This window comes from Microcaecilia unicolor, chromosome 2 (genome assembly GCF_901765095.1).
Source record: "Microcaecilia unicolor chromosome 2, aMicUni1.1, whole genome shotgun sequence".
Classification (NCBI taxonomy): Eukaryota; Metazoa; Chordata; class Amphibia; order Gymnophiona; family Siphonopidae; genus Microcaecilia; species Microcaecilia unicolor.
Genome location: NC_044032.1, coordinates 285,215,597 through 285,234,364, shown reverse-complemented (window position 1 = coordinate 285,234,364; position 18,768 = coordinate 285,215,597). Strand labels below are relative to the sequence as shown.

The 18,768-nt window shown below is 40.6% G+C and overlaps 1 protein-coding gene across 2 annotated transcripts in view; it reads left to right on the top strand.

Moving 5' to 3' along the window:
- The window catches only part of CNTLN (centlein), a 535,970-nt gene that overhangs the window by 156,497 nt on the left and 360,705 nt on the right, over positions 1-18,768 (top strand). For both annotated transcript variants that reach the window (XM_030194226.1, XM_030194227.1), the window contains one exon: positions 4,259-4,453. In XM_030194226.1, the coding sequence (XP_030050086.1) occupies positions 4,259-4,453 (195 nt within the window). The remainder of the gene's footprint in view (positions 1-4,258; positions 4,454-18,768) is intronic.

The following is an 18,768-nucleotide window of genomic DNA, read 5'->3' as shown; positions in this document are numbered from 1 at the left end:
GCTAGAAGCTTAAAAAATATGGGAGAGTTAGAGTATCTAGCACTAAATGATAAGGTGGATACAATAGGTGTCTCAGAGACCTGGTGGAAAGAGGACAATCAATGGGACACTGTGTTCCCAGGGCAGAAATTATATCTCAATGATAGAGTGGTTCAAATTGGAGGGGAGGTGAGGGGTTGTGCTATATGTTAAAAAGGGAATGGAGTCAAACAAAATAAACATTCTACATGAAACAGATAGCAGTGTGGAATCATTATGGATAGAAATTCCATGTGTGAAAGGAAGGAGTATACTGGTAGGGCTGTACTACTGTCCGCCAGGACAGAATGAACAGATGGATGAAGAAATGTGCATATAATAATTGATGATTTCAGTTACCCCACTATTGACTGGATAAATGTTACATCAGGGAGCGCTGGGGGAGGGGGGGGGGGGGGGTAAAATTCCTACACGTAATAATTGACTGCTTTTTGGAGCAACTGGTTCCAGAACCGTCTAGAGGGGGAGCCATTTTAGATCTAGTCCTTAGTGGAATGAAGGGGAAACAGTGATCATAACATGATCAAGTTTGAGCTGATCAAGGCCGCGGAGAGGGGGGGCAGGGGGGACAAAATTCCCCGGGCCCGGGCCTCCAAGGGGGGCCTGGCACCGGGGTCTCTCTCCTCCTGCTCCCAGGCTGCTGGCGCTGCAGTCCCCAGTCTCCACCTGCCTGCCCTCGGCTCCATCGGCGGGCCCCCTGCATTTGGAAAAGGGAGAGTCTGTAGTTGGCAGCACAGCGCCTCGCATCTGTTTGAGAGTGGCGGATCACCTCGGCCCTTCCCTCACTGTGTCCCGCCCTCATCTGATGTAACCTCCTGCTTCCGTGAGGGCAGGGCACAGTGAGGGAGGGCCCAAAGGGAGGTGATCTACCACTTTCACACGGAGATGAGGCGCTGTTCGCTGGCACTGCACTGCTCATTTGATTGCAAGGGGCCCGGTGGTGGACGGAGGGGGGCTGTTGACGGGGCTGCGGGTGGGCGGGTGGAGACTGGGGACTGCGACGCCGGCGGCCTGGGAGCAGGAGAGGGAGACGACAGTGATAGCGATTGGGGGGGGGGGGGGGCGGCCTTGTCCCGGGCCCTGCTCAGTCTCTCGGCGGTTCTGGAGCTGATGTCTGGAGTGAAACCACAAAGGAAATCTACTATAGCAGCATTTAATTTTCATAAGGGTGACTGTGATAAAATGAGGAAAATGGTGTATTTGTTTTTTTCTTTTTAATGAGGAAAATGGTTTAAAAGAATCTTAAAGGGTCGGCTGCTAATGTTAGGACTTTAAATCGAGATTGGACATTGTTTAAAAATATCATCTGGGAAGCCCAGACCCAGATGTATTGCACGTATTTACAAAGGTGGAAAGATGAGAAAGCGACAACCAATGGTTAAAAGGTGAAGTGAAAGAAGCTATTAGGACCAAAAGAATGTCCTTTAAAGAATGGAAACAAATGACCAAAATGAAGAAACTAAGAAGCAACATAAGCACTGGCAAGTTAGATGCAAAGCATTGATAAAGAAGGATAAAAGAGAATATGAAAAGAAACTTAGCGCAGATGCAAAAACTCACAGTAATAACTTTTTCAGGTACATCAGAAACAGAAAGTGTGCGAGGGAATCCATAGTACCATTAGATCATGAAGGAGCAAAAAGGGCACTCGGTGAGGACAAGGCCATAGCGGAGAGAATGAATGAATTCTTTGCTTTGGTCATTATGGAAGAAGATGTAAGAGATCTACATATGTCAGAAATGGTTTTCAAGGAAGATGATGTGGAGCAACTGAAAGAAATCTCGGTGAACTTGGAAGACGTACTGACCTAAATTGACAAATTAAAGACTAGTAAACCACCTGGACTGGATGTTATGCATCCAAGGGTACGGAAATAACTCAGACATGAAATTGCTGATCTGCTGTTATTAATATGTAGCCTGTTATTAAAATTGGCCAATGTAATGCTGACTTTTTGAAATGGTTCCAGGGAGGATATGGGAAATTATAGACCGGTAAGCCTGGTAAAATAGTGGAAACTATTATAAAAAATAAAATTATGGAACACATAGATAAACATGGTTTAATGGGATGGGTTCAGCCAAAGGGAGTCTTACCTCACCAATTTGCTTCATTTCTTTGAAGGCATGAATAAACATGTGGATAAAGGTGAGCCAGTTGATGTAGTATATCTAGATTTTCAGAGAGCTTTTGACAAAGCTCCTCATGAGAGACTCCTGAGAAAATTAGAGAGTCATGGGACAGGAGGTAATGTTCTATTATGGATTAGGAATTGGTTATTGGACAGAAAACAAAGGGTAGGGTTAAATGGCTATTTCTCTCAATGGAGAAGGGTAAGTAGTGGAGTTCCACAGGGCTCTGTATTGGGACCAGTGCTAGTTAACATTTATAAATGATCTGGAAATTGGAACAAGTGAGGTGATTAAAGTTGCAGATGACACAAAACTTATTCAAGGTTGTTAAAACACACATGGACTGAAAAATTGCATGAAGACTGTAAAATATTGGAAGACTGGGCATCCATATGGCATATGAAATTTAATGTGGACAAATACAAAGTGATGCACGTTGGGAATAATTGTCCAAATCATTGTTACCTAATGCTAGGGTCCACCTTGCAGGTCAGCACCCAAGAAAAGATCTAGGTGTTGTCGTAGACAATATGTTGAAATCTGCAGTGTGAGGTGGCAGAGGCCAAAAAAGAAAACAGGATGCTAGGAATTATTAGGAAAGGGATGGTAAATAAGACCAAGAATGATATTATTCCTCTGTGTCGCTCCATGCCTTGAGTGCTGTGCTCAGTTTTGCTCGCCATATCTTTAAAAAAAATATAGCGGAATTAGAAAAAGTTCAAAGATGAGCGATCAAAATTATAGAGGGGATGGAACTCCTCTCATATGAGGAAATGCTAAAGAGGTTAGGGCTCTTTAGCTTGGAAAAGAGATGGTTGAGGGGAGATATGATTGAGGTCTACAAAATCCTGAGTGGTGTAGAATGAGTAGAAATGAAATGATTTTTCACTCTTTCAAAAAGTATAAAGACTAGGGGACACTCAATAAAGTTACATGGAAATACATTTAAAACAAATAGGAGGAAATATTTTTTCACTCAATGATTAGCTAAGCTCTGGATCTCATGGTCGGAGGATGTGGTAACCCTATGTATCTGGGTTTAAAAAGGTTTGGACAAGCTCCTAGAGGAAAATTCCATAGTCTGCTATTGAGACAGACATGGGGAAGCCACTCCTTGCCCTGGGATTGGTAGCATGTATTTGGGTTTCTGCCAGGTATTTGTGACCTGGATTGGCCACTGTTGGAAACAGGATATTGGGCTAGATAGACCATTGGTCTAACCCAGTATGGCTTTTCTTATGTTGTTATGACCCCATTTAGAGTCCTGACCCACAGTTTGGTAAGCTTCCTTGAAATCATCTCTCTTCTCCTCTGCCTGTCATAAACATCAACTGAACCATAGTTACAGACCCTCCCATATAAACACCCACCCACACACATAGGCATTGGAAATAATTACATGAAGATTAGAAATAATTACATGAAAAATGCTCCCCACCCCACCCCATTGCAGTGTGTATTGCCTCCTAGTATTGGAAGAGCAAGACCATATTAGTTACCATGGAACAGTGAAACACTGTGGTTAAACTGTAAAATCTATGTTTTTAAATTTCCTGACATTCATAGCTAACAGACTTCACATTTGGTTTCATTTTTTTGTCTTTCCAAACCAATGAAATGTTTGGGTACTGCTCTTTTCAAATCTCCTTTCACCTTTCCCCTTCAGGTTCGAGACTAAGACAGAGACATCATACAGAATACATGCACATACATCTACGCAGACACACCCACCCACATAATTGGGTTGTAAAGAATCCCAAGAGCAGTACTCCACATTTTTCTCCACTTGCTTAATTTATAAAACACAACTAATGGTATCAAGAGGATATTAAATTAAGGCATTTTTTTTGGTATCTCAGGATTTTCCTGATGCCTGGGATGGATTTTGATTATATCTAAATGGCACGGGATGTTCTGTCTTTAATATTTGTTTGATTTAATCTACTATTTCTTATATTTTAAATTGTAATCTATATGGGGCAGTGATTTAGTGTATTATAAAATTATGTCAGTAAAATAATGTTCATGTATCTTTACACTTTTTTTATAAAATGTAGTGTTGATCATTTATTTTCATTTAAACTAGCTTTATAATGAATTGAACACATGCTATGAAACTCTGAAAGCCAGTGAAGCTGAGCTCCGGCAGCGTCATATTTCACTTACGGATCAACTACTTGAAAAGGAACAGCATATTAATCAACTACAAGAGAGACTTCAAAAGGTCCTTGAAGATTTACGCCTATCATCTCTAACGGCTGATTCAGAACGTTTGAAAGAAGTGAGACATACCTTTTCATAGTAAATATAGATATACTAGATTTTTAGAAACTGATATATGGCAAAGGGAGGTTGAGCACTGTGACTTGACATGCATAATGAAGAAACTGGTATGCTATTATTCCCCTCTCTTGACTCCAGAAAGAATACATATCAAGCAGATAGTAGGTATAAATATGACTGCAATGTTATTGCATAATTACAGTGGGTGGATAATGGGATGATTATTATTACATTTATTTGAAAGTTGATTGTATTTTCTGATATTGTATTTTATTGATTTTTACAGTTTTACTGGGTGATGAATGCCAATGTGGTTCCTGTTTGAAGGGGAGTGGCATATATTTTCAAAATGTAACTAATATATTGTTTTATTTACCAAGATAACATACACACATGATTGCATGATAACATTTTAATTTTTTGATGATTTGTATCTTAAAGTATTTTTTGCATGTATATTTCATATTTCATGAAATTTTACACAAACATAGCATGATACAAGATATTATCACAGGAGAAGTAGCGTTGTACAAAAAGAAAAATAAATCTAAGAAAATATATTTTAAAAAATTCTCATATACCTCTACTAAACTAAAGAAACCTGGGAGAATGAATTACTCTAAGGAAAGAAAGAAAATATTAGCAGTACCTGCAAAGAAGTGGTCAGTCATTTAAATAATCCTAAATATGCCACTATCATCTCTAACAATCTCTGATTAAGCAGTTAGTTCTTGTTGCTGGATAAATAACTGCAAATCAGAAGGTTCAAGGGGGCGTGTCGGCAGGGTACCGAAGGCGGGACGGGGGCTTGGTTAAGAAGTGTTCGGCTTCGGCCGATAATGAAAAAAAGAAGGTTGGCTCTGACGAGCACTTGGACGACTTTACTTGGTCCATTTATTTTTAGGACCAAGCCTCAAAAATGTGCCCTAAATGACCAGATGACCACCGGAGGGAATCGGGGGTCACCTCCCCTTACTCCCCCAATGGTCACCAACCCCCTCTCACCCCCCCAAAAAAATAAACAAACATTTTTTCCAGCCTCTATGCCAGCCTGAAATGTCAAACCCAGCTCCATCACAGCACTATGCAGGTCCCTGGAGCAGTTTTTAGTGGGTATGGCAATGCACTTCAGGCAGGCTGACCCAGGCCCATCCCCCCCTACCTGTTACACTTGTGGTGGTAAATGGGAGCCCTCCAAAACCCACCCGAAACCCACTGTACCCACATGTAGGTGCTCCCTTTTACCCTTTAAGGGCTATGGTAGTGTTGTACAGTTGTGGGTAGTGGGTTTGGGGGGTTTTGGGGGGGGCTCAGCACACAAGGTAAGGGAGCTATGCACCTGGGATCAATATGTGAAGTCCACTTCAGTGCCCCCTAGGTTGCCCGGTTGGTGTCCTGGCATGTGAGGGGGACCAGTGCACTATAAATGCTGGCTCCTCCCACGACAAAATGGCTTGGATTTGACCGGGTTTGAGATGGCCGCCATTAGTTTCCATTATCGGCAAAAACCAATGGCGGCCATCTCTAGGGGCGGTGATCTCTAAGGCCAGCCCAAATGTTGAGATTTGGCTGGCCCCAACCGTATTATCGAAATGAAAGATGGCCGACCATCTTGTTTTGATAATACGCTTTATGGGGCCGGCCTTGGAAATGGCCGCCCATATAGATGGCCGGCCCCGTTCGATTATGCCCCTCTATATCATTCAATAGTGGAAGCAATTTACCACAAATCTCTAAGGCATTACATTTAGTATATGTTGTTTACAGGAAATCCGTATAGCTGAAGACTTATTGGCATTCATAATTAAATCATGCTTATACATCCAGTTTGTCAAAATTTCAAGTTGGCTATTAAATTTGGAGATGACATCTTATTGATTGTCTTTCATAAAAAATCCAAGTTGGATGTCATCTGCAAAGAAATGTAAATGAATTCCCCAAATATCTAATATTTCTGCTAGTTGAGCCAAATATAAAGGTGAGGAGTTTTATTTAAAACCAGAAAGAACAATTTCTTGCCTCCATGAGTTGTATTTAACCTCCTTATAACAGAAAGCTTTGAATATCCATCACTTTGACAAAGGACCAAATTGAACCAATAGTCAAATTGAACAAGTGCAGCCTTGCCTAGTACTTGTATGCAAACCAAATGATGAGGAAGGATTCCATTGATGTAAACTGATGTAATGGATGCAGTGTACAACAGCTGTATCATATTTACAAATGAAGGGTCAAAGCCAAAACCCAGTAAAACAGATAATCCCAATTCAATTAAATGCTATCTCAGTGTCTAGTGAGAATGCCATTAGTGGATCTTCTGATTTATTTCATAATAATATATTATAGACCATTCAAGCATTATCTAGCATGACCCTATCCTGTGGAAAACCATATTGATATCTTTGAACCAAAGCATGTAGTATGGGACTTAATCTAGCCACCAGTATTTTAGAGTAAACCATACCATCTACATTTAGCAAGGAGATTGGTTGATCATTTATAACCATTTTAGGACCTTTACTGGATTTCTATCACAGCTATCCTTTCTGTGTGTATTTTAGCTAAATATGAATATGCTGCGGCTGAAAAACATAACTCACTTGTTAAGTACAACAAAATATGGTCTCCTTTACTAAACTCACTACGTAATAACCTTTGTCAGAATTGAAATTATGTATTACTCCTGTGACTTATGATTATGATCTGTTATCGAAATAATCCCGGACTTGCCCTAACTTGAACATGTATGCTGATGCTTGTTACTGTTAACTTGTTAAGCTGGCTAATTGCTTTATTTTAGCCATTTGTTATCATTTATAAAACACAATAAAAATATTGGAACTAAAAAAAAAAGAAGACCATTTGAACACCTTGACTAAGGAGTTCTGTATAAAACCAAGTCATTTTAGGGGCCAGTATTGTAGCTGATAAAATTCCACTGAGAATCCATCTGGCCTTTTGCCTTGCCTCTGGGTAAAGCTTAAATCACTAGCAGTACTTCATGTGTAGTAAGGATTAGATGTTGCATAGCATTTAAAACAGTCTGAAAATCTTCTGGCTTCAGATTAATTTCACTACACTATCACCAAATACCTTTTATACCAGCATTTTTACTTGTATCCCTTCCATCTTTAGTAGCCTGTACACTATTGTGGTTTTTGCTCCTAAGAAGCTTTGCTAAAAGATGTCTCACTTAGTTTTTTTCCTCATAATAAGTTGGGCAAACATCACAAATCCCACTTGCTGACTAAGGGGGTCCTTTACTAAGGTGCGTTAGCATTTTTAGCTTGCGCTAAACACTGAGATGCCTATTATATTCCTGTGGGCATCTCTGTGTTTAACACCAGCTGATTTTTAGCACAAGCTAAAAACGCTAGTTGCACCTTAGTAAAAGACCCTCTAAGCAAAGTTTTAAAATTTATACTTTAATTTATGTAAGTGCAGGAGTAAGGAGTTATCCTTGGAGTTAACATACTGCTGCTCCTAGGTATAGATTTCCTTCTTCAAGTCTGCTAACTGGTGAGATCTTTCTTTATTCAAGCCTACTGCATAATTTATTATCCCTAACCTCTAATGGTGGTTTTAAAAGCATCCAACTATGCCATCAGTGTAGTATCTTCACTATTATTCTCTGGAAAATAATTGATACAAGTTTGCTTGAGGGAAGAGAGAAAATTCTTATTACTAAGCAGACTTGAATTAAATCACCAGGTTTTGAGTGGAGCAGGAATAGGCAGACCATTGTAGCAGTATTGTGATGGCTGCATGGTCAGAAATAAAAACACTTTTTATTTCAGAATCCTGTAACATTGACAGCATAGGATGTGCTTGAATACGCATCATATGGTAAAGAGTACAAAGTAAATTCTTTCCCAGTAGGGTGCTGCAGTCTCCATGGATCTACTAAACCCAATTCTTTAATAACAGAATGTAACTTTGCCAAGAACAAGTAGGTCTCCCTCTATATTTGTACTAGCAATCTAATATGGAATCCAGAGGAAGATTAAAATCTTCTGCAAGGAGAAGGAGCTAATCCCCAAAGCTAGTTAAGGTATTGGCAAGGTTACCAAGAAAAGCAGGAGAATCTATCAATGTTAACAAAACTATGTAAGCCACTATGTAAGTTAACAAAACTATGTAAGCCACATTGAGCCTGCAAATAGGTGGGAAAATGTGGGATACAAATGCAATCTACTATAATAAAACTAAAACTCACCCTCAACGTTCTGAAGACAACGTTCTGAAGTCACTCAGTCACTCCCTGAAGGGTTAATGGATTCATGGTGGTGAAGCCACAACACTGACCATGTCTCTCTGCCCCGCCCTCGCATGACGGACCAATCAGAAAAAACACCCTCAACATTCTGAAACACAAAGGACCATCACAACACCGTTCCCAGGCAACACTAGGCAACGTAAGACGGACCAATCAGAGGAAACTACGTGACAATAAGGGAGGAGCATTCCCCAGCAGAATGGCTCATTATCTGTGCAGCACAGAGAGCACAGAACCACCGCTGGAACGAGAGAAGAATATTCCTGCTGTGGGTATGTGCAAAAATAGACCGGGGGGGGGGGGGGGGGGGAAGAAATTTTTAAATGCCTAATGCCAGTACTGAAGAGTGCCAGAGGGCCTATAGCACAGACTATATTTGGGATCGCTTGACATGGAGTCAGAGGAGCCGGAAAACAACGTGCCCGTCACCATCTGGGACGTGGGCGAACAGGACAAGCTGCGGCCCAGCTGGAAGAAGGATTACCCGCGACCCGGCCAGCAGCAAACAGCGACCAAGGACAGCACAGCACATCCCCCAACCCCCAAGCAAAACACAAAACAAAAAAAGACACACATCAACAACCTGCACACACACCGCACCCTCACACACTCACACACACACACACACACACACACACACAAAATAACTCTGTGACACATACACACACACACAAAAAAAGCCACATGCTAGCGCCCGTTTCATTGGTTTCGGAAACGGGCCTTTTTTACTAGTAAATAATATTGTGAGGGCATAAAAATTACATAGAATATAGGTTTACTCTTCTAGCTATATTTTATGGCATACCCAGCAACCCTTCTTTATTTAGAACATTTATAACCCGCACAATCAGTTAAGCTCTTGGCGGCTTACAATGAGTACATTCACAGAGATGAATTGACATGACATTATAAAAACCATCACATAAAACACCACATCAAGGAATTCCCACACAGCGAACTAACATTAACTGCGTATTACACACACATTTACCTGCATGCTGGTCACCAAATGCCTCTAAGGATAACAATATTTTTAAATTCCGCCTGAATTAATCCAAGGCCTCCAAAGTCCTTATATACATAGGCAATTAATTCCATAATTTAGGCCCCAAACCTTAAAAGAAGACTTGCAATATTCATCAAGCTTGATAACCTGAAAAGGTCTGAGCGAGAAGATCGCAAAGCTCTTGCAGGTTGGTAAGTACGCAAAGTAGAGGAAATAACTAGAGAAACCATATTATTTCTCACTTTTAAAACTAATAATAAAGTTTTATAAACAATTCTTTGTTTAATAGGGAGCCAATGCAAAGTTTTTAAAATAGGAGTTATATGCATATATGGGGAATATCCCAAGAGGATTCTGGTTGCAGTATTTTGAACAACCTGCAAGGCTCTTAAAATATTCCCACACAAGCCCAGAAGTAGACCATTACAGTAATTGAAGCATGGGATACTCTGAACAACTAAACGGAAGTTTGAGAAGGTGAGATCACGCAGCCACTTAGTCAACCTTAGCCTGTAAAAGACTTGCTTATTCACTTTTGAACATGCAATTTCATTGTTAGTTTAGAATCTAACTTGACACCTAGATTTTTCGTAGAATTAACAGTTGGGATAAACACATTACCAATGATCAAATCAGAATCAAGATCTGAGTTTTTGCCATATTCAGTTGAAGATGATTATCCTGCAACCATTGATTTACAGCATTCTAATAGTAAATAAGGGGCTCTTGTGGTCATTTCATTTTTGGTGCGCGTCTGAAAAATTTATTTTCGGACATGCATATCAGATGCACACCAAGTGGCACTTGATGAGCGTAGGTCATTACTGCCCGGTTACCGTATGAGTCTTTACCACTAGGTCAGTGACTGGCAGTAAAGTCTCAGACCCAAAATGGACGCGTGGCAATTTTGATTTTGTTGCATGTCCATTTTCGACAAAAATTAAAAAAAAAAAAGCCTTACAGGCGCGCTGAAAAATGGATTGGCACGTGCCCACAACCCGCGCCTACACTACCGCAAGCCATTTTCAGCGCACCTTAGTAAAAGGACCCCTAAGTAACTTAAAAATATCATCAAAGGAGCTGCCGACCTCCACCAAAATGTTTGTCGTCTGCATGCAGTTTATAAGTAAGCTGAAAACTATTCAGGAGTCTACACAAATGTAACAAAAAGATGTCAAACAGCATATCAGAAACAGCTGAACCCTGCAGCATGCCTGATAAACTATCTAGCTCTGTTGAACGTTTAGAATTCAGAAGTAAAAGCTCCAAACAAAGTTTATTGGGACCCTACACGGTCCGTGTTTTGGCAACAAGCCTTCTTCAGGGGTCAATGGATCCTCTGCTGGACATCAAGTCATCTGTGAGTGCTAGGAAAAGCACAAGTATAGTAATGCTGAATCCGCCAAAAGGGGAGCACAGCCATGCATACATAATTAGAGCAAAAAATAAACTTAAATACCAGTTCAAAACAAGCAATACTTGGTTAAAAACTAGTAAAAATATATGCCTGAAAAGCAGAACCACTAAAAACAGCTTGAGAGTGTCCTTAAATCAGTAGAAAATCGTTAAAATGATGGAAATAAAAATATAAAATGAACATCCTGAGATGTTCTAGGATCCATAACAACTAAAATTGCTGCAAAAACACTTCTTAAAAAAGTCCTTTGTAGTTTGTTGGAATTTAATTGGTCCTCCCCTACTCTCTTCCCTTAGACTTGTATACATTGGTAGGGCTTTTTCTACTTTTTTGCTTTACCCTGGTTTCAGAAGCATTAAACATCCTATGTTGGGAAGACAATTTCTTCTTTCAGAAAAAGTGACCCAAATACAGGGAAGCTTGGTTTAAATTCCTTTGCTCTCAGGAAAGTCACTTAACCTTTCATTGCTTCAGCTTTAAACTCAGACTGTGAGCCCTCTAGGGACAAAAAAACAACCTACTGTACCTGAATATACATCTCTTCGATAGCTTTCGGCTTGCAGGTTGTATATGAGAAAAATAAAATATCGAACTGCCTTTCACTTGGCACACTTGTGGAAGAAATGGCCAGAAAGGCTTTAGTACATATAGAGGGGCATTTTCGATATGACATCTAAGTCCGACTTTGGACGCTTTGCAAAAAACGTCCAAAATCTGAATAGCAAAGAAGTTAATTTAAAAAAAAAGAAAAGAAAAACGTCTATCTTTTTTTTTTTTCAAAAATACTGTTTAGAACAAGGTTTCCTAATTTGGACGTTTTTTTTGGTCCATTAAAAAAAAAAAAAAGTCCAAGTTCAAAACGCACAAAATCAAGCCATTAGGATGTAAGAGGAGCCAGCATTTTTATTAGACTGATCCCTTTCATCCCAGGAAAGCAGTAGGGCACCCTAGGGGGCACTGCAGTGGACTTCATATAAATGCTCCCAGGTACACATCTCACCTTTGCACCCTTACCTTGTCTGCTGAGCCCCCCCCCCCCAAACCCATCCAAAACCCACTACCCCCAACAATACACCACTACCATAGCTCTTACGGGTGAAGGGGGCACCAATATGTGAGTACAGTGGGTTTCTTATGAGTTTTGGAGGGCTCACAGTTTCCTCCACAAGTGTAACAGGTAGGGGGAGGTAGATGCCTGGGTCCACCTGTCTGCAGTGCACTGCACCACTACTAGACTACTCCAGGGACCTGCATGCTATTCTAATGAACCTGAGTATAACATCTGAGGGTGGCATAGAGGCTGGCAAGTAATGTTTTTAATTCCATTTTTTTGGGGTGGGTGGGAGGGGGTTAGCGACCACTGGGGGAATAAGGGGCGGTCATCCCTGATCCCCTTCAGTGGTCATCTGGTTATATAGGGCACCTTTTTGTGCCTTATTCATTATAAAAACAGGTCTAGCTCAAAACGTCTTAGTTTTAGTCCTGGACGGTTTTGTTTTGTTCCATTATGGCTGAAAAACGTATAACTCTTAGGAACGCCCAAGTCCCACCCCCTCACACTCTTGCTTGAGATTTGGACCCACTTCTGACGGACTTCATAGAAATAAGTCTAAAAATAGGTTTCGAAAATACTGGACATTTTTGGGAGAAAAACGTCCAAATGCTGCTTTATGCCACGTTTTTCTGTTTTGAAAATGAGCCCAATACTCAAGTTTGGGTAAATTTGTTGATTAAGTTTCCACCATAGAACTGGTAAACATGGTTACTCGAGGAATTTGTTAATATTAGTTTCCAGGTCTGAAGCTATTGAAATTTTTCCTTTGTAGTGCTTTTGAAGATGAAAAGAATCCCATTCATCCCAAAAATCAAATTCGCCTGAAGAATGTTCGTGGTGTGTTTTCTTTTTGGGAGATTCTGAACTTTCTTCTTCAGTTTCAGTTAATTCTAGATTTTCTGAATGCCGGGATAACTCATATGAATATTCAACAATTTCATGTAGAGTTGACAAGAATTTCATTTTCGCTTTAGCCCGTTTTAATTCATCATCTGCTATTGTCTGTAATTTAAACCTTGGGTTGATACATGTGGCAACAGTAAGAAATGTATCTTCGAACAGATGTGAAAATGCTCTATAACAGATTTTATTTTCTCTGAGAGTGCTTTCTTTATTCCATCATAAAATATGCTATTGAGGTAGAGATGTAAAGCCTTCATTGCAGGCAAAACAGTGGAAAGAGTTGATGAGGAATTAGCTATGCCATGGATTAACTGTTCAAAAAGCTTTAGCAAAGATATCAAACTATTCATCAAGGTCCATGCTGAATATTTAGTCCCTAAACATCATCAGTTTTAGAACCGAACAGCAGTACAATCCTCTTTTACTCTTAACAAACATTCCAACATGTAATTTTTTTTCATTTAACAAGGTCTTTTAATGAAGTTATATCACAGTAAAGAAAGCAACATTATCAGTATTCTTCTGGAACAAGGAAACACAGTATCCTTACTGAGTCAGTATACAGATTTTGAGTTCCATCTAGTCACATCATCAGCCAGAAGTTGATGCTGGTGCAAACCCAGTACACACTGAATAGCATGTAGATGAGATGTGGCATTGAATGAATGTGTAAGATGTTCAATTAATTTTCTTGATATCTTAATGTCCGTATGGAAACTTGGGAGAATAAAGAGTCATGAATATATAATCAGAATGTGTGAACAAACAACTTATGCCACTTACCTCTGCATCTCTCAGGGCTTTTGCTGTTTGGCCACATTATCTCATAAGTCATGAACTCAGCTTTTCTGAATATTCCAGCTTGCCAGCATTACTGATAGAGCTTCAGCTAGGCAAGTTCCTGTGTGACTTCCATGAAAATATTCACAATGCAAAACAGCAAACTGCTGCTGGAAGTCATTGTTGATCCAGGGTTCAGTTGTGTTTTCAGGTGTCCATGAATCAGTGGTGAAGGAAATTCCTTTAGCTTTATCGATGGCATTTTGCATATCTTTAATCTGTTCAAACACTGACGGGATAACCTCTTCTACAAAATATTTCCTTGATTGTATTTTGTAGCTAGGCTCTAGAATGATGTTAGCTTTTTAAAGCCAATGTCTTCAACAACAAAGAAAGGCTGAAATCAATGGTTTTTATTTCACTGATAAGTTCATGTACCCTTTCTGGGCCTGTGGACTGTTTATGTCCCACTGCTTTTTACTTAAAATGAAGGTCTTGACGGCTGAGTGTTGTGGAAGACCAAGCTTTACACAGCTATCTCGGTCCATGCTCTCTAGCACTCTTCTCATACACAATGGGTTTGAAAGGTATCCCTGTGGCTGGGAAAATATACTTCACTCATGCCATCTACTATAGATGCGTTAGGCCAGGTCATGATGTTTTTTATTGTATAGCTTGATCGATTCTTGATATACTGCCTTTCTGAAGTACAACCAAAGCAGTTTACTGTGCTCATTGCACACAGAGACCCCATTGACTTGATAAAGTGGGCATGGACTTCTGACCCACTTTATCCACAAATGAATTGTTGTCACAAGAAATGTGGTCATCAGTGCTCATAGCTATGATACAGAGGGGCTTTGTGATTCATCCTTCATCTTTGATGCCATCTGCATGCTTGAAACAGAAACTGCAGTCAATGAAACCAGCATTATTGATGCTGCCAGAATGTTTATTGCTGAACCTTTAGTTCATGAAGTGAACTTTCTTGATGCAGTTTGAATGTTCAGCACCAAAATCATTGTACCATGAGAAGCATATTCCAGATCCCGAGGTTAATTACTCACTTGGTCCTTCCCCTGCAGTCTTCCAGAGAAGGGACATGCCTTCATTATCCAACAACAGTTCTCATTACGTATTCATCTTGTCTCTGATCAAACAACCAGTGGGACTAGAGCTGGAGACCTTTGATATTACCAAAGGACCAGGGCTTTCTGTTACAGGGACCGATCATGATGCAGGATTTTTGGGGGGTTTGTCTTATGGCCTGGTTCTTGAGAGGGTTAAATTGAGGAAGAGAGGCTACTCTGGTTGGGTCATAGATACAGTGCTGTCTCATGGTCCCAAAAGACCTCAACTTCCCTAGCCTATGTTAGAGTCTGAAGAATTTTTGAAACGTGATGCCAGGAGTGGCTGGTATATTGTTGTGCTCCTTTGTGGGAGAAATTTTGGATGTCTTGCAGGATGGTGTAGACAAAAGGTTGGCTTTGGTTTGGGTTCTACTGGGGGCCATGGCATGTTCAGAGGCTTGGTTCAGTGCTACTTCTTGGTATTTCAGCTAGATGTGTCTTGTTTTCTGAAAGGGGTTGAATCGCTTGAGTTCCTTTGGAGGATAGTGATACCTCCATGGAATCTAAACCTAGTGCTTTTGGTTTTCGTTCTAGCCCCATTTGAGACACTTAGGTCTCCTTGAAGGATCTCACACTGAAAATGATGTTTCGTTTAGCAATCTGTTCCGCTTGGAGAATTTCAGAGTTGAAGGCTCTTTCCTATTGGGAACTGTGGGGTACTTATGCTTTTATGGTTGACAGATGGAAGATGTCCTGAGTGCAGTGGATGGTTTTCTAAGGCAAAAAAGGAATATAGCAAAAGTAGTGTACATAATCACGCTTTTACAGCTGACAACTGGCAAAGTATTCCGCGTATTAAAAGAGGAGGACGGAAGACCAAATGACAGCTGGCATGGTTAAATAGTGAGGTGAAGGAAGCTATTGGAACTAAAAGAAAATCCTTCAGAAAACGGAAGAAGGAACTGACTGAAAATAATTAGAAACGGCATAAAGAATGTCAAGTCAAATGCAAAGCGCTGATAAGGAAAGTTAAGAGGGACTTCGAAAAAAAGATTGCGTTGGAGGCAAAAACACATAGTAAAAAGTTGTTTAGGTATATTAAAAGCAGGAAGCCGGCAAAAGAATCAGTTGGACCGCTAGATGACCGAGGAGTAAAAGGGACGATCAGGGAAGACAAAGCCGTAGTGGAGAGATTAAATGAATTCATTGCTTCGATCTTCACTGAGGAAGATTTGGGTGGGATACCGGTGCTGGAAATGGTATTCGAAGCTGACAAGTCGGAGAAACTGAATGAATTCTCTGTAAACCTGGAGGATGTAATGGGGCAGTTCTACAAACTGAAGAGTAGCAAATCTCCTGGACCGGATGGTATTCATCCCAGAGTACTGATAGAACTGAAAAATGAGCTTGCGGAGCTATTAGTAATATGTAATTTATCCTTAAAATCGAGCGTGGTACCTGAAGATTGGAGGGTGGCCAATGTAACGCCGATTTGTAAAAATGGGTCCAGAGGAGATCCGGGAAATTATAAACCGGTGAGTCTGACGTTGGTGCCGGGCACAATGGTAGAGACTATTATTAAGAACAAAATTACAGACCATATTCAAAAGCATGGATTAATGAGACAAAGTCAACATGGATTTAGTGAAGGGAAATCTTGCCTCATCAATCTACATTTCTTTGAAGGGGTGAACAAACAGGTGGATAAGGCTGAGCCGGTTGATATTGTGTGTCTGGATTTTCAGAAGGCGTTTGACAAAGTACCTCATGAAAGACTCCAGAGGAAATTGGAGAGTTATGGGATAGGAGGTAGTGTTCTATTGTGGATTAAAAACTGGTTAAAACATGGAAAACAGAGAATAGGGTTAAATGGTCAGTATTCTCAATGGAGAAGGGTAGTTAATGGGGTTCTCCAGGGGTCTGTGCTGGGACCGCTGCTTTTTAACATATTTATAAATCACCTAGAGATGAGAGTAACTAGTGAGGTAACTAGTGAGGTAATTAAATTTGCTGATGACACAAAGTTATTGAAAGTCGTTAAATCGCGGGAGGATTGTGAAAACTTACAAGAGGACCTTACGAGACTGGGAGATTGTGCGTATAAATGGCAGATGACGTTTAATGTGAACAAGTGCAAAGTGATGCATGTGGGAAAGAGGAACCCGAATTATAGCTACGTCATGCAAGGTTCCACGTTAGGAGTCACGGACCAAGAAAGGGATCTAGGTGTCGTCGTCGATGATACGTTGAAACCTTCTGCTCAGTGTGCTGCTGCGGCTAAGAAAGCAAATAGAATGTTAGGTATTATTAGGAAAGCAATGGAAAACAAAAATGAGGATGTTATAATGCCTTTGTATCGCTTCATGGTGCGACTGCACCTCGAATATTGTGTTCAATTCTGGTCGCCGCATTTCAAAAAAGATATAGTGGAATTAGAAAACGTGCAGAGAAGGGCGACGAAAATGATAAAGGGGATGGGACGACTTCCCTATGAGGAAAGGCTAAAGCGGCTAGGGCTGTTCAGTTTGGAGAAAAGGCGGCTGAGGGGAGATATGATAGAGGTCTATAAAATAATGAGTGGAGTTGTAGATGTGAAGTGTCCACGCTTTCCAAAAATACCAGGACTAGGGGGCATGCGATGAAGCTACAATGTAGTAAATTTAAAACGAATCGGAGAAAGTGTTTCTTCACTCAACGTTTAATTAAACTCTGGAATTCGTTGCCAGAGAATGTGGTAAAGGCGGTTAGCTTAGCGGAGTTTAAAAAAGGTTTGGACGGCTTCCTAAAGAAAAGTCCATAGATCGTTATTAAATGGACTTGGGGAAAATCCACTATTTCTGGGATAAGCAGTATAAAATGTTTTGTACATTTTTGGGATCTTGCCGGGTATTTGTGACCTGGATTGGGCACTGTTGGAAACAGGATGCTGGGCTTGATGGACCTTTGGTCTTTCCCAGTATGGCAATACTTATGTACTTTTGTACTTTTAGGGGTCGCAGCTGCCATTTTGAGGTTGGACCCTCGACGGGCAGGAGCGAGTGGGCATTGCTGCTGCTCATATCTCCCCTTAGACCGCCAGGGAACTGCAAAGTAGCTACAAGGATGGGGGATTGGGACAGCACTAGCCTTTGCTTGGATGGGTGGGGAATTGGGACTGGGTCAGAGGGAGATTAGATTGGAGGGGCTGAGGCACCTCTCCTGTTATGTGGGTCCTGTCAGATATTCAGCTGGGGCCTTGTCGGCTGGGACATGCATAAACTGCAGCGGCCAGCTCGATATGAATTAGTCTCACATTCAGTGCTGGTGCCTGAACATGGCTTGGCATTGAATATCTGAGGCTAATTCTGCTCACAGTGTTCAACATTTTAAAAAACTCTGACTTCTGCAGGCTGAATATCTAGTTGCTACTTTTAAAAATGTTATGTTTCTTTTTAAATAAAAAGTGGCTAGTGAAATTTAGTTGTATTTCATTAAGTATTTTAACTTTTTACTATGTATTTTTGTTTAGTTTTTAAATTTTATTGAACTACTACTGCCATTTTCCATGTAAGAGCAATCTAATCTGCCCAGTTTCATTCCTGGTGCATAGCCACAGACACACCAAACACAGCAAAGATGACTCAAAAAATGAACAGACGATGTTCCAAAAGTCTAAAGGCCCTGTTTACTAAGCCACGCTGTAGGCACACAAACGTTTTAGCATCCGCTAACATAAGAGACACCCATAGCGTGCTCTGAAAAGGCTTGCATGCCTACAGCATGGCTTAGTAAACAGAGTCCTAAAAGTTTATTGTCCAGCATCCAAGA